The sequence below is a fragment of the Lactuca virosa genome, chromosome 8, assembly GCF_052849685.1.
Source record: "Lactuca virosa cultivar CGN04683 chromosome 8, Lactuca_virosa_CGN04683_v6, whole genome shotgun sequence".
NCBI classification, from domain to species: domain Eukaryota; kingdom Viridiplantae; phylum Streptophyta; class Magnoliopsida; order Asterales; family Asteraceae; genus Lactuca; species Lactuca virosa.
The window spans coordinates 233,099,024-233,117,030 of record NC_136433.1 but is presented as its reverse complement, the minus strand read 5'-3'; the positions used below and the strand labels follow the sequence as shown (position 1 = coordinate 233,117,030).

Genomic DNA, 18,007 nt, shown 5'->3' with positions numbered 1-18,007 from the left:
TTTTATCAACAAAATACTTACCATTATATACATAAAAACAGGTATTACTTCCAATTGTTAGAAGTGCTCACATTTTTGTGATTGTCTTCAACTTAAAGAAACCATCAGTTGAAATTATGAACAACAATGCAGTAAAGGGGGATTATTAAGGGAAATATGGAGTACTATTGAAACCTTTGGTAAGTACCCAATTCACAACGAACGTATAAGAACCACTTTATTACATATCTAACTTTTATTTTATTTAATGATCAGAAAATTTTGTTTGTGAGATACTTTAAATAAATAAACCATCCAAGAGTCAATGTCATCTCAAAAGAAACTAGCATACCCTAACGACTTGAAATGTCATGGAGAACAGTTAAAAATAAAGTTGATTGTGGGGTCTTTGCAATGAGACATATGGAGACCTATATGGGACAACCAATATTAAAGTGGAAACCAGGTCTTTATAAAGAAAGTGCAATTCAATAGACTACTTTAGAGAAGCTTGGGCAAAGGTATGCGCACAGAATGTTAACTTCTGAAATTAACATGTTGAAGGCTAAGGTGTTGGATCTTGCTGAAAAATATAAAAATGTGGAATTCACAGTGCGTAACGCTCATGCATACAAGGCTATGCAAACAATTCAAAAAATGTTAAAAGAATATTGATGATTGTTTGTGATGAAGTGTGATGGTATAGGAGACCAGTTTGTGTAAAATTTGAATACTTTTGGATGACATGTAAAATGGTTTTGTGAAAAAAGTTTGTGAACAAGTTTTAGATAGTTTGTTAAGTGTTTTTGAACATCATTTAAATAGTGTGTGAAATGCTTGTGAACAGGTTTTATTATTTTGTATTGAATGATTATGTAATAGAAACAAGTTTGCTTATTTCTGTTTGCTTTTTATATTCAAATATTTTCGAAGTTTATGATAATGATTTGTCAACAGGTGTGATTGTTTTTGATAGTTTTCAATTTTATTTCTATTTATTCATAAATGAATACCAATATGATATATTCATTTACGTTTAATATGCAAATAATAATGTCTTTAATCATAAATGAATACAAATATGATGTTTTCATTTATGATTAAGTTAGGAATAATATGTGAATTTAACAAAGTTCAGATATGAATATAACTTATTTATTAGTAAATTAATAAATAAATATCATGAATACATCATATTTGTATTCATTTATGATGTATTCATTTCTGATAGTTTTTAATTTTATTTATGTTTATTCATAAATTAATACCAATATGATATATTCATTTACATTTAATATGTAAATAATAATGTCTTCAATGATAAATGAATACAAATATGATGTATTCATTTGTGATTAAGTTAGAAATAATATGTGAATTTAAAAAATTTCAGATATGAATATAACTTATATATTAGTAAATTAAAAAACAAATATGATATATTCATTTATAATTAACATGTATTTCACATATGAATTTTCCATATTAATATATAAATGGCTTAAGTAGTAGCTTCTGATAAATCCATAATGACACAAGAATACTGTATTATTCAACATGAATATTATTGTTTATGATTATTATTTGCATATATTCATAAATGAATAGAACGAAATAACACTAAAAAAACCTAGATGTCTTTTGTTGATTGAGCAGCGGCAATTCTTACTAGACATGTACGTAAATAGTGAGGAACTCGTTCTCCACATCCTGAGCACATTCTATGTTCTTTTTTAGAATTAACATATGATGCTTCACCTGCAGTTGGAATTCTTTTCTTGATTCTAGAACCTTTATTGCTTTGAACTTGCGGAACATGAATATTAATCTCTTTTGGAATAGGAATAGAAACACCCATAAGCTTGCATATGACTTCACCATCCGTCTTGCTTTTCAATCCACCAGATGTATAATCACTCTCAAATTCCTTCTACAGCATCTGTTGTTTCTCAGCAAACAAAGCCAATTTTTTTTGCCATCTCTTACAATATCCAAACATGATTCAAAACTATAATATGAATCATTGACTAGCTTCACATTCTCACGATCCCCTGAATCGGATTTATGAGAACTAAAACGATAATTTCTTGATATCATGTCCTTTCTCCATCTTTTCAGAATGTACCTTTTAAGAATTTTTTTAACACCACATCTCATCATTATTGTAAAAGCATGTCTGCATAAAACACTCATACGATTGAAATGTTCACAACTGCAATTTATTTCTTTCTCTTCAACTTTTATTTCAACCTGATACAAAAACATAATAAAAAAATGAAAAAACAATTTAAACAGAATTTACACATTTAAAATCATATATAAATACTCATATTCATATATGAATACTCATATACGAACAATCATATATAAGTATTTGTATATGAATATTATATTCTAATCATATATAATAATTCATATTCGAATAATCATATATTAATATGCATATATGAATATTGTAACGCCCGTGTTTCTAGGCTAGGCATTAATGTTGATGTAATAGTCTAGGTCAACCTTTGTAACTCATTTTGAATGAATAAATAGGAATTATGTGAAAATTATGTGTTTATTTACTTAATTATTATGATTAATGAATTAAGAATAAAAATGAGCATCAGAAATAAATATTAAATAAAGCCGATATCTAAGGATAAAGTTGTAGTGGTCGAAACAAGGATTCCGGAGATATAAAGAGTACGGAAATCCGAGTTATAACGAAGAAGTTATGACCTGTCGAAGTTTCGCAACAGAACCGGCACGACGCTGAATGACGTAAAATGTGAATTTAAGATAGAGCGATTTTTAGCCTTAGTGATCTAAACTAAAGTCGTAGAATACGTTAAACCGAGAGCGTGCATAAAAAGAACGTCCAAATCTGACTTCGTATGAGGAAGTTATGATTTTTCTAAGTATCAAATCGTGACAGCCGTTTCACCTCAAGGTTTTGGAGAAGTCTACAAGAGGAATTGGGTACCAAGTTGTGTTTAAGTACAGCTTACCATCCACAGACTGATGGTCAGAGCGAAAGAACGATACAAACACTTGAAGATATGCTGAGAGCATGTACCCTGGAATTCCAAGGTAACTGGGATGAACACTTACCTTTGGTAGAATTTTCCTACAATAATAGTTTCCACTCGAGCGTAAAGATGGCACCTTATCAAGCGTTGTACGGACAGAAGTGCCGTACGCCGTCTTGTTGGCTTGAGGCTGGGGAAAAGCAGTTTATGGGACCGGAGATAGTCCATCAGACTGCTGAAAAGCTGAAAATAATCAGGGAAAGAATGTTAGCAGCTCAGGATCGTCAAAAGAGCTATGCTGACAAGAAAAGACGACCGATGACTTTTGAAGTTGGAGATTCGGTTTTGCTTAAAGTCTCGTCGTGGAAGGGACTTATAAGATTTGGTAAAAGGGGAAAGTTAAGTCCAAGGTTTATTGGACCGTTTAAAGTTCTTTAGAGGATTGGGAACCAAGCTTACAAGCTCGAATTACCCGAAGAACTGAATGAAATTCATAACACTTTCCATGTGTGTTATTTGAGGAAGTTCACGGGAGAAGTTCCCGATATAATTCCAAATTCTGAGTTAAGGATTGATGAGAACAAAAGGTTGATTGAAGAACCAGAGGCAATCGTTAACCGAAAGACTAAGAAGTTGCGACGCAAGATGGTCGAATTAGTGCTTGTCCGTTGGAAACATACGAATGGGCCAAATCTGTAACAACCCGGAACTTCTATCTTGTACGCTTAGCCAATTCAGTCAATATTCAACTTGTTTTGTTGATTTCTAGTGCTATTTAAGGGCTCATTTAAGTGTTCTAAGCTTGTATATAACCAAGGTTGAGTTTTGGAATGAGTCAGAGTGTTGAATAGTTAGAAAATCGGGCCATACACACCTCTTGGAGGAGTGTACGGCCGTATACATGGGTGTGCGGCCGCACACCCACTCCCTTGGCAGCACACTCGTTTTTGGGCAGCACCCTTGCCCCTATATAAAGGGTAGCCCCCTTCCTTTCATTCCTTTAGCACCTTGGCAGCACACAACATCGTTTCCTCTAAGGTTTCTCCAACTTTGAACTGTCCAAAGCTTCAAGAACGTGAGTCCTTCTTCCTCTAGCTTACAATCCATGAAAGACCACTCTAACCAAGCTCTATGTGTGCAAAAACGACATGTTCTTCGTGTTTGAAAGTGAGTGCGGCCGCACACCCTTAAAACACCCTCCAAAGTGAGGGTTTAACTTCCATATTCGATGTATACATGCTCCTAGCCTTGTTACACCTTGGAATGGACGACTTGGGCATCATTTTGAGGGGTGTACGACTGCACACACCTGTGTACGGCCGCACACACCCTTGTGCGGTAGCACACTCCAAGTGTGCGGCAGCACACCCAAGTGTGCGACCACACACTCAACATAGGGTCGCAAACCCACCTCTAGGAGCCCTTTATCTTGCACTACAATTGAGTATAGACCTAGAACACTTCGTGGATGTGGGTATGGACCTTGAGAGCACTTCAAAGACACCACATTTCATGAGTGTACGGTCGCACACCCATTGGGCCGCACACCCATGGCCGTACACACACTACAAGTGGCCATACACCCCCTATACTCAATCCTACAAGGTCCTATCACTTGGTGCAAGTAATTTCAAGTCTTTAGAGTGAATTCTAATGGTATTTAGTAGTGAAATACCTTCATTTGACTCGTTTATGTGTCATTGTGTGTTAATTAGGATCGAATCGTGTTCAAGGCTTCACTTGAACACCCAGCTTTCTGTATCTATCCTTCAATCAAACCACTTACCCGAGGTGAGTTCATACCCCTACATTTTTACTGGTTTTCAAACGTTTTCAGGGGGGAATACAAGCTAAACCATAAATGCTTTTGTTAACACAAAGAGCTTTTAACAAGTATAAAACTCATGCAATCCTCATACATTAACCCTTTTGTACTATGTTGAGCATAAGGGTCGTTTTTCACTAAAATTGCATAGTTTTCCGGATTCGCAATTCACTACGTTATACATGCAAACTATAATCGGTATAGTTTGGGATTTTTCTAAACATATCAAGTACAGAAACGTTCACTACTAAACATAGCACTAAGACAGAAATAGTTTACAGTTTGAATCACTACTTTATCATGGTACTCATAACTGTAATTATCACTACGGATTTTCACTATGGTAGAACGCTACTACACTACATGTAAACTAGATTGTACGATACTGTGAGGCGCTACTTCGTTACTGTACCCTTAGGTGTACAGAAATAAATCCTATCATAGTATAACCAGAGTCTCCTGGAGGGAGAGCGTGAGATTTGTGAATATATCTATTCATGACTGACAATCCCACACCCGAACTGCTAGCTACAGTTGGGCAGGCATGCCTAGGGTGACAAATGTCATTTAACTCGATGCCTGAAGAACGTTGGAAAGGTCTCTAGTCATATCAAGCATGGTTATACGACTCACATTATGTATAAATCATCTTTAGTTTACAATCTGGCACTCTTCAACGGTTTTATTTATACTAAATAGAACTAAAACACACTACGTATACTGGCTAAAGCCAGGGTTTTCAAACAGAACCGATTATGCAATGGTTTCACATACAAAATACTTATATTTCATGATTAGCTTTAGTTAGTAACATGAAGTAGTATGTTCGCATATCACTACAGTTTTCAGTAACGAACATTCATGGTTTTATACGGAATCGATAACGCTACCTTTTCACTAAAGAAAATATCGGATTTTCTTGGAAACATACAGATATTCATGGTTTATTACAGAACTGATAACCCTACATTTTCACTAAAGAAAATATCAAATTTTCTTGAAACTATACAAACATTTTTGCTAACTCATTAACAAGATTTCACTACAAACTATTGCTTATGAACTCACCAGCTTTATGCTGATATTTTCAAACTGCTTGTATTCTCAGGAAATCAGTAGACAGGTACCTGCTGGATTTTTGAGAAGTTGGAGCAATAAGAGTTTAATGTTTATATTCATACAAACTATATGATGTAATTCAAACAAGTTTCAGACGATTTCCAAATTGATGTAAACATTTTTATTTAAGTATTCATTGTAATGGTTGCGTTGCTATGATTGCTATTTTACATTGGCTGTGATGCTATACATGACGTCCTCCACCCCGGTACGTTTCCGCCATCACGGTTTCGGGGTGTGACAGATTGGTATCAGAGCCCTTGTTTATAGCGAACTAGTATACCGAACCTTACATGGTATACAACTATAAACGCTAAAGGGGCCTAAGTGCTCTACACTAAAAGCATACTTTCAAAAATATAAGTATTTTTATAAAAAGTATACGAGCATGCATACATAACAGAATTCGTGTCATTAGTGGAACAGCTCAAAAAGTATTTGAATGTTGGGACACTACGGTTAAATCTGGGCAGTTATGTAATCATGTTTCGGGTGAATATAGCCTGATCAACTATATTCAATCAAAACATGACCAACATGTGCTTGGGTGTGACGGTGGTGTTACAGCAGGCCTAAAACTTTCATCATAAAATACTATAGGAGTATTTTGCTAGAGCCAAATTCAATGAAGAGATTCATTCTTAGTCTTGCTACTCATCTATTTCGTAGCAATAACCTTCTTGCATTAGTAACCTTCCTGTGCTTATCGCTTGGTGGAATGCTTTCATTATCAGGATGAGATATATCATGTTTCATATATCTTGAGGACTTACCATCCTCTTCTTCCTGATTGTTTCTAGAAGAAGATGCCTCCTCGACCAAGACCCAACAGAAGGAACGACACTCTGCCGCCACCACAACCCCAGTTCGACCCCGTCATGTTCCAGGCAGCAGTTACCGCCGCTGTAACCGCAACAATGGCACAAGTGAACTCCGGTGGGGCTGGAGGTGGAACCGACCCCCAACGGCAAGATGGAAGTCAGGGACATCAAAAGGAGTGTTCCTACAAGGACTTCATGACTACAAAGCCCAAGTCCTTCGACGGAAACGGAGGAGTCATCGCTCTGACTCGATGGTTCGAGAAGATCGAATCCATCTTCGAAATTTGCGCCTGTTCCGAAGCCAACAAGGTGAAGTTCGCCGCCTGCACCTTCACTGACAGAGCTTTGACCTGGTGGAATGGTCGAGTCAAAACCATGGGTTGGGAAAGACTAAAGGAACTCATGCTGGCTGAATACTGCCCGAGGGGCGAGGTGCAAAAGTTGGAGCACGAACTTTGGAACTTGAAGATGAAGGGTTCTGACATTGCTGCCTACACTGCCAGATTCTTTGATCTGGTGCTTCTCTGTCCGGGAATGGTCACCTAGGAAAGCAAGAAAATCGAGAGGTACATCCGGGGACTGACACAACCAACCAAAGGAAATGTCTTGGCTGCTAGACCGACGACATTTGAGAGCGCCAAGGATCTGGTGCAGGTTCTGATCGATAATGGGGTTGATCTAGATGAGGTGGAAGCTGTTTCCGAGCCACAGAAGGAAAGTGGTGGGAAGAAGAAGAAATCATGGAACAAGCGGAAGGGTCAGCCTTCGCAGGAGCCCTCCAAGAAACAACACACAGTGGCAGTTCATGTTGTTACTGCTCCTGCTGCTACCCCAACTACTGTTCCAACCACCCAAGCTCCTACCAGTGTTTATGCTGGGAAACTACCTTTGTGCAACAAGTGTAACTTCCATCATCACAGACCCTGCCGTGAGTTGAGTTGCAACAGCTGTGGGAAGAAGGGTCACACAGCTCGATACTGCAAGGTGCCAGCACAACCAACCAACCAGACTGCGGGATCAGGTGCGGGTCAAGCTTGTTATGGATGTGGAGAGGTTGGGCACTTCAGGAGAAACTGCCCCAAGGCAACGACTGGAGGCAATACAGGAAGAGTTTTGGCGTTGGGCCAGGATGAAGCGGTCGCTGATCCTACCGTTGTTACGGGTACGTTCCTCCTTGACAACTCTTATGCATGCATTCTTTTCGATTCTAGTGCGGAGAGGAGTTTTGTTAGTCATGCATTCAAGCATCTAATCAAATGTAAATCCCAACCTTTAACCGAAACGTTCACCGTCGAAATGGCTAACGGAAAGAAAGAGAGCGTTAACGACATATTCATAGGATGTACTCTTACCCTAGACAATCACTCCTTTCCCATCGATCTTATGTCGGTATCTATCAAGAGCTTTGATGTCATCATCGGCATGGACTGGTTGAGCTCCTATCGTGCTGATATTCTTTGTTTCGAGAAAGCTATACGTCTCAATCTTCCCCCTGGTGAAACCCTCATGATTTACGGAGATAAGCTTAGCTCGAACCTTCGTATCATCTCGTGCATCAAAGCTCAGAAGTACATGCGGAAGGAATGCCATACGTTTCTAGCTCATGTTGTTGATAAGACACAAAAAGGAAAAGACCTCGAGAGTCTTCCCGAAGTCTACAACTTCCCTGATGTCTTCCCTGAAGACCTCCCAGGAATTCCTCCCGAGCGTCAAGTCGAATTTCGTATCGACTTAATCCCTGGAGCTACTCCTGTAGCTAAATCTCCTTATCGTTTAGCGTCGGCAGAAATACAAGAGCTATCCAGCCAACTCAATGAGCTTATCAGCAAAGGGTTCATAAGGCCGAGTTCCTCACCCTGGGGAGCTCCGATCTAATTCGTGAAAAAGAAAGATGGATCTTTTCGGATGTGCATTGACTACCGAGAACTAAGCAAGCTAACGATCAAGAACCGCTATCCTTTACCCAGAATCGACGACCTTTTCGATCAGCTGCAGGGAGCCAGTTACTTTTCAAAGATAGATCTAAGATCAGGGTACCATCAGCTGCGAGTTCACGAGAGTGATGTGCCCAAGACAGCATTCCGAACTCGCTATGGACACTACGAGTTTGTAGTAATGCCCTTTGGTCTGACCAACGCACCGGCAATATTCATGGATCTGATGAATCGGGTGTGCCGCCCTTTCCTAGACAAGTTCGTGATCGTGTTCATCAATGATATACTTGTCTATTCGCGGAGTGAGGGTGATCATAAACAACACTTGAGGCAGGTGTTGGAAACATTAAGGGCGGAAAAGCTATACGCGAAATTTTCAAAGTGTGAGTTCTGGATCAGGAAGGTAAATTTCCTAGGTCACGTGATTAGCAAGGAAGGAATACACGTGGACCCTTCCAAGATTAAAGCGATTGAAAATTGGTCTGCACCAAAGACACCCACAAAAATCCGGCAATTCTTGGGTCTCGCGGGCTATTATCGCAGGTTCATCCAGAACTTCTCCTGAATCGCTAAGCCTCTAACTACCCTGACACAAAAAGGTGTAACCTTTAGTTGGGGAGTCAAGCAAGACACTGCGTTTCAAACATTGAAGCAGGCCCTATGCAGCGCACCTATCTTGTCCCTGCCCGAAGGGACGAAAGACTTCGTTGTCTACTGTGATGCATCCAATCAGGGCCTAGGTTGTGTGCTCATGCAACGAGGAAAGGTTATCACTTATGCCTCGAGGCAGTTAAAAACACACAAGGTCAATTACACAACTCACGATCTAGATTGGGAGCAGTGGTCTTTGCATTGAAAATCTGGAGACACTATCTCTATGGAACCAAGTGCACTATCTTCACCGATCATAAGAGCCTGCAGCACATCTTCGATCAGAAGGAGTTAAACATGAGACAACGACGATGGGTAGAGCTACTCAGTGACTACGAGTGCGAAATTCGCTACCATCCCGGCAAGGCCAATGTCGTAGCAGATGCCCTCAGCCGAAAGGAGTATTCAGGGCGAAAGGCGAAGGCATTGACAATGACCGTTCATTCCCATTTATCCGCGCAAATCAGAGAGGCTCAGCTGGAAGCCTTGAAACCGGAAAAAGTGGCGGATGAAGCATTATGGAGAATGGACAAGAACTTAGAGGTTAAGGGAGACGAAGTGTACTATTTCATGAACCGGATCTGGACCCCAAAGTTTGGCGGGTACAGAGAGGTTGTCATGAATGAGGCTCATAAAACGAAATACTCCGTTCACCCAGGTTCAAATAAGATGTATCTGGATCTCAAGCAGCTTTATTGGTGGCCAAACATGAAAGCAGAAATTGCAACCTTCGTGGCCAAGTGCTTGACTTGCGCCAAGGTGAAGGTGGAGTATCAGAAGCCCTCAGGTTTACTTCAGCAGCCAGAAATACCTGAGTGGAAGTGGGAAATGATAACAATGGATTTTATCACTAAGTTACCTAGATCCCTGAGTGGGCACGACGCCCTCTGGGTAATTGTCGATCGGTTGACAAAATCCGCTAACTTCCTGCCAATCAAAGAAAACTTCAAAATGGAGAGACTCACGCAGATCTACATTCGCAAGATATTTCACCTTCACGGGGTACCTATATCCATTATCTCCGACCGAGATAGCAGGTTCACCTCAAGGTTCTGGCAATCACTTCAGAAGGCGCTGGGAACTAAGTTGGATATGAGCACAGCTTATCATCCTCAAACAGATGGTCAAAGTGAGAGGACGATCCAGACATTGGAAGATATGTTGAGAGCATGTGTCATCGACTTTGGTATGTCATGGGACACTCATCTTCCTTTGGTCGAGTTTTCCTACAACAACAGCTATCATACCAGCATCAAGGCTGCGCCGTTTGAAGCCCTCTATGGCCGCAAGTGCAGATCCCCTATGTGCTGGGCTGAAGTGGGTGACACGCAGCTAGCCAGGGGTCAAGCCCCCGACAGTACTCTCACTGGACCTGAAATCATCCGTGAGACAACAGAAAAGATCGTACGAATCCGAGAGCGACTGAAAGCATCTCGGGATAGACAAAAGAGCTACGCCGATAAGAGACGAAAACCCTTGGAATTCCAGGTTGGAGACCGCGTCCTCCTGAAGGTCTCACCCTGGAAAGGCATGATACGTTTCGGAAAACGTGGAAAGCTAAACCCAAGGTACATTGGACCATTTGAGATCCTTGCTAGGATCGGTCCCGTAGCATACAAACTACAGTTACCGCGAGAACTCAGCAACGTCCATCCTGTCTTCCAGGTGTCGAACCTAAAGAAGTGTCTGTCCGACGAGACACTTGTGATTCCTCTCGACGAGATCGAATTGGACGAGGGTCTACACTTCATGGAAGAACCTGTCGAAATCATGGATCGAGAAGTCAAGCGTACGAAACAGAGTCGCATCCCGATAGTGAAGGTCCGCTGGAATGCCAAGCGGGGTCTTGAATTCACTTGGGAGCGCGAGGATTCAATGAAGCATAAGTATCCCCATCTCTTTCCAAGTTCATGACTGTGCTCTATTCTTGAATTTCGGGACGAAATTCCCTCTAACAGGGGGATGATGTAACAACCCGGAACTTCTATCTTGTACGCTTAGCCAATTCAGTCAATATTCAACTTGTTTTGTTGATTTCTAGTGCTATTTAAGGGCTCATTTAAGTGTTCTAAGCTTGTATATAACCAAGGTTGAGTTTTGGAATGAGTCAGAGTGTTGAATAGTGAGAAAATCGGGCCATACACACCTCTTGGAGGAGTGTACGGCCGTACACATGGGTGTGCGGCCGCACACCCACTCCCTTGGCAGCACACTCGTTTTTGGGCAGCACCCTTGCCCCTATATAAAGGGTAGCCCCCTTCCTTTCATTCCTTTAGCACCTTGGCAGCACACAACATCGTTTCCTCTCAAGTTTCTCCAACTTTGAACCGTCCAAAGCTTCAAGAACGTGAGTGCTTCTTCCTCTAGCCTACAATCCATGAAAGACCACTCTATCCAAGCTCTATGTGTGCAAAAACGACATGTTCTTCGTGTTTGAAAGTGAGTGCGGCCGCACACCCTTAAAACACCCTCCAAAGTGAGGGTTTAACTTCCATATTCGATGTAGACATGCCCCTAGCCATGTTACACCTTAGAATGGATGATTTGGGCATCATTTTGAGGGGTGTACGACCGCACACACCTGTGTACGGCCGCACACACCCTTGTGCGGCAGCACACCCAAGTGTGCGACCACACACTCTTGTGTGCGACCACACACTCAACATAGGGCCGCAAACCCACCTCTAGGACCCCTTTATCTTGCACTACAATTGAGTATAGACCTAGAACACTTCGTGGATGTGGGTATGGACCTTGAGAGCACTTCAAAGACACCACATTTCATGAGTGTACGGCCGCACACCCATTGGGCCGCACACCCATGGCCGCACACACACTACAAGTGGCTATACACCCCCTATACTCAATCCTACAAGGTTCTATCACTTGGTGCAAGTAATTTCAAGTCCCTAGAGTGAATTCCAATGGTATTTAGTAGTGAAATACCTTCATTTGACTCGTTTATGTGTCAGTGCATGTTAATTAGGATCGAATCGTGTTCAAGGCTTCACTTGAACACCCAGCTTTCTGTATCTATCCTTCAATCAAACCACTTACCCGAGGTGAGTTCATACCCATACATTTTTACTGGTTTTCAAACGTTTTTAGGGGGGAATACAAGCTAAACCATAAATGCTTTTGTTAACACAAAGAGCTTTTAACAAGTATAAAACTCATGCAATCCTCATACATTAACCCTTTTGTACTATGTTGAGCATAAGGGTCGTTTTTCACTAAAATTGCATAGTTTTCCGGATTCGCAATTCACTACGTTATACATGCAAACTATAATCGGTATAGTTTGGGATTTTTCTAAACATATCAAGTACAGAAACTTTCACTACTAAACATATGCACTAAGACAGAAATAGTTTACAGTTTGAATCACTACTTTATCATGGTACTCATAACTGTAATTATCACTACGGATTTTCACTATGGTAGAACGCTACTACACTACATGTAAACTAGATTGTACGCTACTGTGAGGCGCTACTTCGTTACTGTACCCTTAGGTGTACATAAATAAATCCTATCATAGTATAACCAGAGTCTCCTGGAGGGAGAGCGTGAGATTTGTGAATATATCTATTCGGGACTGACAATCCCACACCCGAACTGCTAGCTACAGTTGGGCAGGCATGCCTAGGGTGACAAATGTCATTTAACTCGACGCCTGAAGAACGTTGGAAAGGTCTCTAGTCATATCAAGCATGGTTATACGACTCACATTATGTATAAATCATCTTTAGTTTACAATCTGGCACTCTTCAACGGTTTTATTGATACTAAATAGAACTAAAACACACTACGTATACTGGCTAAAGCCAGGGTTTTCAAACAGAACCGATTATGCAATGGTTTCACATACAAAATACTTATACTTCATGATTAGCTTTAGTTAGTCACATGAGGTAGTATTTTCGCATATCACTACAGTTTTCAGTAACGAACATTCATGGTTTTATACGGAATCGATAACGCTACCTTTTCACTAAAGAAAATATCGGATTTTCTTGGAAACATACAGATATTCATGGTTTATTACAGAACTGATAACCCTACATTTTCACTAAAGAAAATATCGGATTTTCTTGAAACTATACAAACATTTTTGCTAACTCATCAACAAGATTTCACTACAAACTACAGCTTATGAACTCACCAGCTTTATGCTGATATTTTCAAACTGCTTGTATTCTCAGGAAATCAGTAGACAGGTACCTGCTGGATTTTTGAGAAGTTGGAGCAATAAGATTTTAATGTTTATATTCATACAAACTATATGATGTAATTCAAACAAGTTTCAGACGATTTCCAAATTGATGTAAACATTTTTATTTAAGTATTCATTGTAATGGTTGCGTTGCTATGATTGCTATTTTACATTGGTTGTGATGTTATACATGACGTCCTCCACCCCGGAACGTTTCCGCCATCATGGTTTCGGGGTGTGACAAAATATCACCTGGGAAACGGAGAGTGACATGATGAGTCGCTATCTGCATTTGTTTGTTGATGTGTGATTCTGGGGACGGAATCATCCTAAGGTGAAGAGAATTGTAACACCCGTGTTTCTAGGCTAGGCATTAATGTTGATGTAATAGTCTAGGTCAACCTTTGTAACTCATTTTGAATGAATAAAGAGAAATTATGTGAAAATTATGTGTTTATTTACTTAATTATTATGATTAATGAATTAAGAATAAAAATGAGTGTCAGAAATAAATATTAAATAAAGCCGATATCTAAGTATAAAGTTGTAGTGGTTGAAACAAGGATTCTGGAGATATAAAGAGTACGGAAATCCGAGTTATAATGAAGAAGTTATGACCTGTCGAAGTTTCGCGACAGAACCGGCACGACGCTGAATGACGTAAAATGTGAATTTACGATAGAGCGATTTTTAGCCTTAGTGATCTAAACGAAAGTCGTACAATACGTTAAACCGAGAGCGTGCATAAAAAGAACGTCCAAATCTGACTTCGTATGAGGAAGTTATGATTTTTCTAAGTTTCAGCTTAACAGTATGCAGCCCAAAACTCGAATATGAGATCGAGTGGTTTCTAGCCGAAACAATCTAAACAATAATCGAAGATCTCGTCGATAGTAGTCCAACGGTAAAAAGACAGACGAAAACGGACGTCAGATGAAGGAGTTATGAATTTCCAACGGAGTTGTCCTGTCCCGGCCTACTAAAAATAATATAATAAAAAATAAATTTAAAATTAGCCGACGGGGTCTAAATGAAAGCTGTAGAGCATAATCTCACCTACGCGTGGATATAAAGAACGTCGAAAACAGAGCTCGTATGTGAAAGATACAAATTTTAGAAGTTTGGAAATACGGAGTACGCCCAGCGTACTCGGGTACTTGGCCACGAATGAGCCACGTCGCTGCCTCGAAAGCCTCCGGTCTTATCCACCCAGTACGCCCAGCGTACATGTCGACAGGGGAGTACGCCCAGCGTACTCTGGGGTTACGCCCAGCATAATCAGGGGTTCAGCACCCTATAAATAGAACTCGAGGGTTGCCGATCTTTTTTCTAATTTTCCACTTCTTCACCCCTTTTTCTTTCTTCTACTTTGCGAGAAATACCCCCGAAGCCCCGAAGCAAGTCCCGACGCTCCGAAGTTCCCGAGAAAATTATATTTTCAAGCCAAAACTCTGCCCGCAAGAAGCCCGGTTTTTGGGAAAACATCCCGGTTTTATCGGAAACGATTATTTTAAGAGACGAGGTGTTGTCCGATCATTGTCTTATCATGTGAGTGTATATTTATTTTCTCCTAACACATAGATACGAAGTATTCTCTACAAAATACATGTCATGTGTTTGTATATTATTTGCTTATTTCAAATAATTGTTGAATGAATGATTTGTACAGGTTTTAAGCTGTATATAAATGTATATATTTTTATCTACTAATTTGTTGGGTAGAACATGGGTAGACAGTTGTTGTGTGATGAAGTAAAATGATGAGAGGCCTCGATGTTGTTGTTGATCTAGTCATCTAGCGGAGTATGGATGACGACCACGGACTCTTTCTAGACTGTCCAGTGGAACGCTAGCAGGCTCATAATCTATAGGTGCTTGTGAACGATGTGTTCGCCGTTGTACTCTATCCCCCTCATGGTTGCCTTTAGGACATTTATTGTGGAGGAAACCCCTTCGCGGTAATGTCCATCCCGATGAAAATCCTTAGACTAGGTCCCTTGTGATAGTTGTTTTAGGGATATAAACTGAGGATAACGGGAATGGGTAATCGGGTTATTGTTGGTTAATGAACTAAATATAATTATTTATTGTGGGTTGAAAACCCAATATGCTCACCAGGCTCCCAAGCCTGACCCACTCAGTTTTTCTTGTATTACAGGTAATGGCACGAGAGCATAAGTTGGATGACATTGTCAAGATATTTTTGGATTATAGACCAGTAGTTATGTATAACTGTTGTAAGGTCTATTTTGTATTATCTATGCTTTTGGTCTGTATCGGAACATGACATCCCGAGATTTTGTCATATAATGAAAATACATTTCTTTATGAAATGTTTTAATAAATTCTTATCATGTTTTGTTTTGGTAACAAATTCCGCAACTCTTTTAATCAAATGATTACTTTGGTTTTATTTAAAAGCATAAATTAAATCGGTCTTTTCTGGCCGTGAAATTGGAGATGTCACAAATAATAACATTATAAATATTCATATAAGAAATTAAGTTCATATATGAACATGTTCTAATTTTAAAATATCAAAATATTCATATATGAATATTCTCATATTTATATATAAACATTACATTATTCATAAAAAACTATTAAATTTCCTCGAATTCATTTTTAAATTCGCTTTTACTGTTGTTGTGTTGTACACTGTAAACTTCCCACCCATCTTCAATACCAACATAGGAGTATCTACAGAAAAAAGTTGTTTTATATATTTTCTTTTGCACCTCAAAAAATAATGTACTTGTATAAACTTTTGATGCTTGTAGTTATATTTCTCGGGGTGTTTCCATTTTATATGATGCTTTCTTTGTTGCCTTATCAAGCTCTCGTTGAGTATTCCTTTGCTTTTGAATGGAAGTGTCGTAATTCATCATGAAATTCAAAAGTAAATTACCACTTTCTGAGTAGGTATTAAAGAATGAATTCATACTCTCTGACCTCGACGTAGTCTTCATCAACCCACGCATTGGAATATCGTTAAAATATCCAGGTATCCGTGAATCACGTTTTGTAAACATGTCATTAAACCATCTCGTTTCTTCAAGATTGAATTGCTTCATAAGCAAACCCCACTTCACCACAAAGACATCAGGTTTCATATTCATGTCCCAAACAAGCTTCGAGAATCTTTTTCTAAAGTATGTGTTCGTAAATAAATCATCTGATATCTGTATTAAAACAAAAATAAAATAAACCTCTATATTTATTCATAAATAAATAAATATTACTAAGTAAAATAATAATAAATATTCATAAATGAGTATACTAATATTTGAAAAAATTATTAAATTCATCTATGAATAACTAATATTATGTAACATATTTGAAATATATTAAAATAATACCTTGTTTTTCAACTTCTTCATTATATGTCACATACATAATCAGTGTTTTGAATTAGGAAACACATTCTCAATAGCTTGTTTTGTTGCGCATCTTGATCGGTTAAAACTAGTGTTGGTTCTTTCCCATGAGTTTTAAGAAACGTTTTAAGCAACCAAGAGTAGGACTCAATGCTTTCATTGCTTAGCAACCCCGCTCCAGCAGTAATTGATTTTTTATGATGGTCAATAGTAGTAAATGGAACAAAAACCATTCGATACCTATAACACAAAAAAAAGTGTCCATTAAAGTCAATTTTTGATGTATTCATAAGTAAATATAAAAATATTCATGTATGAATAGAGTTACAGTATATTATTAAAATAATTTCAATATTAAAAACTGAACATTAAACATAAAGTTAAAATATTCATATATGAATAAGTTATAAAAAAGTAGATGGAATAACTTACTTGTTTGTTCGAAAAGTCGCATCAAACAAGATAATATCACCAAATTCAGCATAATATGCCTTCTCCATTTCATCAGCCCAAAACAGAGAGTCGAAAACATCATCTTGACAATTAAACTCAAATGAGTAATTTGGATAGTGAACTTGACGGTCATTCATTGTGTTTACTATTAACTTGGCATCTTTATAACCTATAACCCTGTTGATATCTCTCCTTAAATTTTTATAGTCAACTACTTTGGGCTTTACAAACTCATACCCACCTCTCAGACTTGCCCATAACTTATGAGTCATAGTTGGACTTATTTTTGATGTGGAAGCACGCACTATAAACTCTTTTTTTTAATATGACATTTGTCTTGCTTTTTTTAAATCACTTCTCTTCTCAAGTGGATGGTTGTGAAGTTCATCAAACTGAAAAACTTTATAATCTGGAGTTCCATACACAGATTCAAATATAATCTTTGCTTGACAACCAATAACTCTTGAATTTGAATTTCGTTTCCTCTTAACACCACTGTACCCAATGTGTCACAAGATTTCTTTTTCTGTTTGCCATCATGATTACATATAACATGTTTCTTCTTTATAATCTTGTTATCAAACCTTGTTTGTATGCTCAGTCTCACATCAAAAC

The 18,007-nt window shown here is 38.8% G+C and overlaps 1 protein-coding gene across 1 annotated transcript; it reads right to left on the bottom strand.

Moving 5' to 3' along the window:
• Positions 1-1,609: 1,609 nt before the first annotated feature.
• LOC145131325 (protein FAR-RED IMPAIRED RESPONSE 1-like) lies at positions 1,610-17,664 on the bottom strand. The gene is made up of 5 exons (XM_079066031.1): positions 17,372-17,664; positions 16,957-17,179; positions 16,391-16,744; positions 1,966-2,229; positions 1,610-1,909 (listed from the first exon to the last, which is right to left on the bottom strand). Exons 1-5 carry the CDS (start codon positions 17,662-17,664, stop codon positions 1,610-1,612), a joined length of 1,434 nt encoding a protein of 477 aa, XP_078922157.1.
• Between the last annotated feature and the right edge of the window lie 343 nt (positions 17,665-18,007).

Bases quoted from the DNA above. Each gene is read 5' to 3' on its own strand.
- LOC145131325 (XM_079066031.1), bottom strand. From the start codon at position 17,664: ATGACTCATAAGTTATGGGCAAGTCTGAGAGGTGGGTATGAGTTTGTA. The intron at 16,745-16,956 runs GTATGTGACATA...GTTTTAATACAG, and splicing joins TAATTCAAAACACTGATTAT to ATATCAGATGATTTATTTAC. The intron at 1,910-1,965 runs GTAAGAGATGGC...CAGATGCTGTAG, and splicing joins TTGAATCATGTTTGGATATT to AAGGAATTTGAGAGTGATTA.